The sequence below is a fragment of the Ischnura elegans genome, chromosome 10 (assembly GCF_921293095.1).
Source record: "Ischnura elegans chromosome 10, ioIscEleg1.1, whole genome shotgun sequence".
NCBI classification, from domain to species: domain Eukaryota; kingdom Metazoa; phylum Arthropoda; class Insecta; order Odonata; family Coenagrionidae; genus Ischnura; species Ischnura elegans.
This window is the reverse complement of record NC_060255.1, coordinates 27,048,408-27,055,959: the sequence shown is the minus strand read 5'-3', so window position 1 is coordinate 27,055,959 and position 7,552 is coordinate 27,048,408. Positions and strand designations below refer to the sequence as shown.

The following is a 7,552-nucleotide window of genomic DNA, read 5'->3' as shown; positions in this document are numbered from 1 at the left end:
ACATCACAGCTCCAACTTTTTCACTCTATGTTGCACCTTTCTGCAGCAATCTTTTTAATCAGCAAATTCTGCCTCCAGTCAGTTACCTCTTACTGGTAACCGTAGATACAATTAGTCCATTTCCAATGCCATTAGTCCATGTTGCTCTTCAATTCTGATTCACGGTACTCAATCAAACCCTGCATCATTTCCTATTCCATTGACTATTTCTTTCAAACCCATGATGAACATCCCATCCAAATTGCCGGAAAAGTTCTAGGTTCACTTCTACATCATTAACGTCAGACGTTTGTTTTCTCCAAATCCTCTTCATTATCTTCAAGATTCAGTTTTCTTTTTGTCTCCCTACTTTGAGCAACTTTTCCTTTCTCTCTCTCCTCAACAATCCTCCCTCTCCTTCCATCAACAACTCCCTGACAACATTAACGTCAGTATTAAAATATTAAACATTACAGGTTTTTTAATATGCTCATTCTTTAATAACAATTTTCTTATTGAAAATTAAAAAATGCATTGCTTCTGTTTTACCCTGCTTCATTCGTGCCCTCGTATTAACGAGCACTAATCTAGAAAGTCTAATTTCATGCAAGAGGATAAGTGGTGCTACTCGATTTATTACGAAACATTTTTGACCCATTTGACCCCTTACCCTCAAAACCCCCCTTAAATGTTTTCCTGGTGTCCCCTTTGGCACATGTCCTTCTCATTTATTAATTTATAATATTATAAATCCCAATTGAGTACATACTACGTTATACCTGGATATTTGTGCGAACTTGAATGCTCATAAAATAGGTTTTCATTACTATGAATCATATTAAGGATTCTAGGTTTGGAATAAAATATTCTGAAGTTAAATGAATATTATTTATTTGATGTGGCAGCAGAAGCATTTCTCTTACTGCTGAGTAGCTGGTTTTCAAAGTAAAATGGAGAGTTAATTGTTTGCCGTTTGGGAAATCCAGTCCATAACATATGATATCCTTGTGAAGGCTGGAGGTGTAGACAAGCAGCTCTGGCCTCCAAATGACACAATACCAATTTGCGACCCACCAATAACAAGAGGACCACCACTGTCACCCTGTGAATTAAAAAGTCCAACTGTTAATATCTTATGAAGATGTGATTACACAATTGATATAGGTTTATTTGTTGTTGTAAATTGGTAGGTTATCCCAAAGATCGTTCATAGATAAATCATTTTTGTGGGCATTAAAATTATTTCCATGAATTCTGTGCTAGTTTAAAATTTCAAGATGTCATTTTAGCCTTTGTTAATACAGTTTTTAAGTTAGGATGGATGAGGATTTTCCTTTACTTTCAGTCACTCTAATATGTGCAATAATTTATCTATGTGAACGACAAATAATATTCATAGCGCTATTCATGATTGATGAATGACAATCAAGAGAAACATCGCATTTCTGCTTTCAGATGCATAGATGTTGCATGATTTGGAGAAATGAGCCATAACGAGACAATTGACAACTTATTGAATGAAAACCATAAATTTCATTCAATAAGTTACCAATTCTGTCTGTAGAGTGCATCGTTTTTATGAGAATGGCTATAGTTATTACAGCATGGTCTCCATAGGCATTTGTACCATAAATCTGCCTCAATTTTTGAAAATAAATTCAAATTTAAGGCTAGATTGATTGATGTAATTCTTCATGTGGTTATGACTATTTTGAATGTTACAGTATTAAAAAAACAGGTTGTCAGTAGATAGGTGCTCCTGGGCTTGTGGCCTCATCAGCAGATGTTTTGCTGGCAGTCACTGTGATGGGCCACTAAAATTTCAGGAGGGAGGTGATGGGGGGTAAAAGCCGGCAAAACCCTTGATGGCTACATTCCTGCATTGTGCGTATTTTTATGCTTGAATATCATGACATTTGCCCAATTCATGTTGAAGTTGAAAGTGTCCAGAAAACATTTTGTTGAAACCATTTTATCAAGTGAAATTTGAAACCCAAGTAGCCTTTGCTACTCTGCTAATGAAAATACTCATTAAATATTTTGTGAATGCAATTTTTGAGGTGATTCATCTCACTTGGGTAATGTCTTACCTGGCAAGTGGTTCCCTCGCTGGAAGAGCAGCAGATGTTGCCATCATACAGAAAGCCTCCATAATATTGAGCACAGTCATTGTTGTCAATTGTCTGAAGGTTGGTGTACTTCAGAGTTTGGCTGATACTTCCACCTATAAGGTTTTAAGGTAAAATTCACACATATTAGTATGGTTCTGAAGTGAATGCAAAAGTTATTTCTAAAAGTTATCCTGATTGAGATAAGTTAAGAGTATGGTATGTGATATTTTTTGTAATTTGTAGCATGTTAAAAGTGAGAAATATGGTTGAGGTACCGAAAGATCTTTCTAAAGACTAAAATTTTATTATTCTACTAAAAAAAAAAAACTCTTGAAGTGTTGGGTAGCCCAGGAAAAGGAATTTATCCCCTTGCATCGTATGAGCAAATTTGTATGCTTATGGCTTAATCTGGGGGTGAGCTACACCCTTACCTATGCTAATCAAATCCAAGCTTTTGGGTTGAAGCATAGTGCGAGAGATGTAAAATATCTTTGCACTGGTAGCAAAGCTTATTACATACATAGTGGTTATGTTATGAAGCTATGGTATGAATTTAAGGAGGACAAGCAATACCTCTGAACCTTGCTGATGAAGGACTGGGTTTCCAGTATGGCTTTAAAAAGTATTAGTATATGGGCACAGAGTAGATATATACAGAGGGGACATTAGGTGGCTGTACCATAGGTTTCTCTGTAATGAAAAATCGCACGGCGGCCATATTGAAAATAAGTAAAATTATGCGGTAAATTCAAACCAAATAGTGCTAACGACTTACCATCCACCGAAAAGAGAGGGTTTTAAATTCAAAGTAGCCTAATTATTTCTTTACTAATAAAGGTAGAGCAAGGAACGCCAAATCGCACACACAAATCCGGGAGTTATTATGTAAATAACTGACAGTCTTGTTTTCTAAATCCGACCGACGACATCGAATCACCCATTCCTTGGACCTGCGCCAACACCACAAGTTCTTATTAAACTTTTTCGACAATTTCATTTCGCATGCAAAATAATACTCGAATATAAGTGTAGTTTCTTCGATCAGCAATGTAACTCAGAAAAAATATGAAATTACTTACCTAACAGGGTCTTTAGAGAAACTGAAGAAACTCAACTTTGCTTCCGTCATGCCCGCATTGTTTTTGCAGTGACTGGCTGAACACCTAGCAAAACCTTTTCTTCTCGTCTTATTTTCTACTTCCTTCATTCTCCACGTTTCTTGAAAACACTAGCACACTATGTGAAAGCATTGAGGAGTGGAGGAATTTAAAAAAATGTGCGACAACACTCCACGCCAAGTGCGAATGATAGCAACGATAGCAACCAAATAGCAACTCAAGCCACGTTTCCTTATTTAGAACATGGTGAAATGCGCAATGAGCTGATTACCACCTTCAGCCGTTTTGTCCTCTCTGTATATCCCTACTCTGTGATATGGGTAAAGTACTTGCATATAGGTTTTGGATTTTTATCATAGTGATAATACACTTCCTTTATAATAATGAGTTAGGTAACATCAATCAAATCAATTTTATGATTTAGAAAGTAATAACAATAGTATATAAACTGAAAAAGAACCAATGCCACTGAAATGCGTAAAATGATTGATTGAAGTTTTCACCTTATTTCGCCATTAGTAGTGGGAGTCTTGGATTTCTTACTGTATATGAGGCAACTCCTAGCTAATCTGAAATTTTGTACATTTTGCACTTACTGTCACTAGTTTTTCCCCATCCACTCACGACTGCCATTTGACCTGCTCCTACGATGGAACTTGAGAGAGAAATTGGGCTGATTGTAGCTGTAAGAAAAATATCATGCATTGCATTAATGTTTGTCTCGGTAATTTTTACCAGCCTGAGCTTGGCCAGTGACTATTACATGTAGCCGTAAGCTTGTATGAATAATAAGTGATCATATATTAGTGATACACACAAATTAAGTGAGAAATGCCTGAGTAAGTCAGGAAATAAGCTAAATAATTTCTGCAGATTTATGGTAATTTACTCTGTATCATTTTCATAGAGTTACAAGGTCTTAAAGTAATGGGTAGACAAACTTGAAAGCAACATAATTTGAAACTTACGTGACATGGGGATTTGCTGAGGTACCCTGATGAGAGAGACATCATATTGGAGGGTCTGCATGCTGAAGTAAGGATGAGTGTATCCTTGGTTGGATTGCATAACAACTTGTGAAGGATCTCCTTGTTGGATGGACAAGGACCCAAGGATGATAACGAAACTGTAAGCCCTGTGAATCATTTAGAATGCAGAAAAATTGTTAAGATTGGTCCATTTGGGACTTAGGATGTGCTATTAATCCCCAACTCAATGATAAAATTATTTTATCTAAATTTACAGTAGCATCATGGTTTGGGGAGGATAGTAGTTGTCAGCTTGGCTATATCTTGTTAGGTATTCGTAAAATTAACCCTTTCATTATTACCCTTGTATTAGATAAAGAACCCTTCCAGTGAGATGAGATTTTATGCTCATTTTTGAGAAATCACGATTTAAAAAAAAAGTGTTTTTCCCCATCTTAACCCAAAAGAGTTAATCTAAAATTTTGCTCTCGCTGTGGTCTCTAAAATACAGATTAATAAATGGATTTAGATTGAATTTTTAGGGATAGAACTCGCTAATTTTATTTTAATGTATTTTAGGTTGAGTTTTCACTCGTGAATTTTAAAATTCTGACAAAAATCAAGTATCCTTCTAAACTTAGTGTAATCTCACTCAATTCTTTCTCTTATAAATGATCTTAATGATCTTTTGTGTCACACTATGACTATGAAAATCCAGTGATTAGGGAAAAGTATACATACTTCGTTTAACAGTTAAAAAATTCAGAGAAAGGCTTCAAAATATTTACCCAGAACCGCAGTGTCCAGCTGTTAGGATCCAATTTGATGAGATGATTGAACCACCACAGAATTCTTGGTTGTCAATGAAGAGAGCTGCTTGGTAGGGAAACTGTCCTTCCTGAGCATACTGTCCTCCAACGATACGTGAGCCGCTATTTTCTGCAAAATAAAATTAGTGGAGATGTACAGATTTCCGTTGAGCCAATGATTCACTTAGTCTGGAATTCGTTTCGTATGAAAGTGATGGCAAAAAATTTCACTTTCAATTTGATTATGATCTATCAATGACCTGCATTAATTTTCTCAGCATTACGTATTATATAGGTATTATTTCTGCAACTCTAACGTATCATCTCTGAATAGCTAATGTTAGAATTTTCATGTGGTGTTGGTTAGATCTATTCATTTCATATAGGCTTCTAATTGATGGAAATGTATGTATTTCTGTGTTACTTACTCTCAGTCAGGTAGTTCTTAGCCTTCAATGATGCTTTCCACGGAAGACTATCTGGCAGTGTATCTATTTTTGGTCGGACTCCAGACAATCTTGGCACAGTTGCTGCCTGGAATGAGGAAGAGGAAATAAAAATATTTATTGTTTACTCAGATCTAGTAGTTCACGCTGATGTACAATCATATCTGATCATGATGAAATGTGGTGCATTATGTTAGGAGCTAGTGTCATTTATGAGTAACTTTTAGAGAAGGTTGGCTACAACCTATCACATCCAATCAATGAAGGATAATTTTATTTTCCCATATTAATTGTACATTGTTTCACTTGCAACAGTCTCCTTTGTGCCTAAGTATATGAATCGTAGCTAGTTCGTACAATTGGCATGGTTCTTTCTTCCTTCAAAACATATGAAAGCATCCTATTTTGATCGATAACTCAAAATAGTACTTAATCCATTGGAGTGAAAGGTAAAAAAATGAACTGATTTAAAATGCTAGACAGCCAACTTGAGTTTGACTGTCACTCCCTCCCATGATCCTATTGGCTGGGACAGACTTGTTTCTTTTGAAAAGTCTTTCTTCCTACAAATTTGAACCCATCTATAATTACACCAATTTCTGATTAAGAGGGAATACATGTATGTTTCTATCAGTTCTCAATATTTTCTACATTGTTCTGAATGTTTTAAATTGATTCAATTGAAACTATGAATGTGGTACAAAGCAGCTTAAAATGATTTAGAATGACTTACAGAGGCTATAGGAACTTAGGGTTTTAAAATGACTGAAAGTTAATCAGACTTATCATGTGAGTGCAGGGGCACTGCTAGGAATTAAGGCTGGGGGAGGTTTAGGTGCATTTAATACTGGGGTGTGTGGGGGTATGGAATACCCACCAGGATAAGGATTAGGTGCGAGATTAATAAACTGCGGAAGTTTAAGAAAAATGGTGAGTTTTACGACTTTCTGAGGGATATTTTATTAATTCGTACACCATTCTATTAGTAATATCAATCCAATGAAGTAAAATGGATTAAACTTAAAAAATTCTTCGAATTCTCTTTATCCCCAAAACCCCCCTCCCTGCGCCACTGCGTGAGTGGGAACCAAAGTATTTTCATTGATCCAAGAACATGTTGCCGCAATATTTTCATTGTATGGATTCTGAAAGTAGAGGGTGTTAATTTCTCTATTCTTACAGCATTTTAAGCCCAACAATATCCATTCACTAGAGTGAGAGAATAGACATCAATGGATGGATATTTAGGTTCATGAGAATTATATCTGATCGATGTTAGTTTTTTCACTTTGAAAGAAGTATAAGGAAAATTTGTGATCTTGTATAAGTGCTTACCTCTACTGCAACAAAGGCTGCAAGAGCCAGGAAGATGTGGAGTCGTACCATTTTGCCTTCTAACTTTCGAGACAGAAGCACCTGAAGAGAGTTTCTCATGGATTACATATATATACCCTCTCCAAGCAAGATATCTTGAGCTTGACAAAGGGGATTGGATTGAAAGAGATAATTTTTAGATTGTGTGTTGTTATCTAACCTGCTTGAAAACTACCTTCTCTGTATCAGTCATTATAAATAAGCATCCTTGATGGAAAGATGGCAATACTGATAATTATTTTATAGCTAGGAATTATCATTAATGGTTGAGTCTTCACCTTGTTTGCTGACAGGGATGTCCTTGATTTGCTGAATTCTCTGATGGAGCGAAGAACTCTGGAAACTTTGTCTTGTGCTTAGATTTTTTTACCTTTATTCGATGATTTTGAAGTTGACATAATCCTTTCTGAAAAATAGTTGGTTCTTTTGAAAGCTCAGTATGATAAAGAGATAAAACTCAGTATGCTACAATTATGACCTTTAATCTTTATCCTTGTAGGTACACAAATCCTTCAGTTTCTGTGTGAATTGTAATATGTCCATTTTCTGCATATCCTTATTTATCCACTCTCTCAATGTTCTTCTATCTCTTTATGTGCGCTTTCTGTGCATGCAGTGGCGCAGCGAGGGGGGAGTTCTAGGGGATAAAACCCCCCCCAGAGCTCAGAGAAATTTTTAAGTTAAATCTATTTTACTTAATTGGATTAGTATTGCATATAGAATAGTGTGAGTACTAGCAAAAATATC

At 35.8% G+C, this 7,552-nt stretch overlaps 1 protein-coding gene across 1 annotated transcript; it reads right to left on the bottom strand.

Moving 5' to 3' along the window:
* Positions 1-853: 853 nt before the first annotated feature.
* On the bottom strand, positions 854-6,873 carry LOC124167330 (brachyurin-like). Its single transcript, XM_046545315.1, has 7 exons — positions 6,767-6,873; positions 5,414-5,519; positions 4,965-5,115; positions 4,177-4,343; positions 3,805-3,891; positions 2,070-2,203; positions 854-1,081 (listed from the first exon to the last, which is right to left on the bottom strand). The coding sequence occupies exons 1-7, from the start codon at positions 6,863-6,865 to the stop codon at positions 938-940; spliced, it is 888 nt and encodes a 295-aa protein (XP_046401271.1). The 5' UTR covers positions 6,866-6,873; the 3' UTR covers positions 854-937.
* Positions 6,874-7,552: the final 679 nt, after the last annotated feature.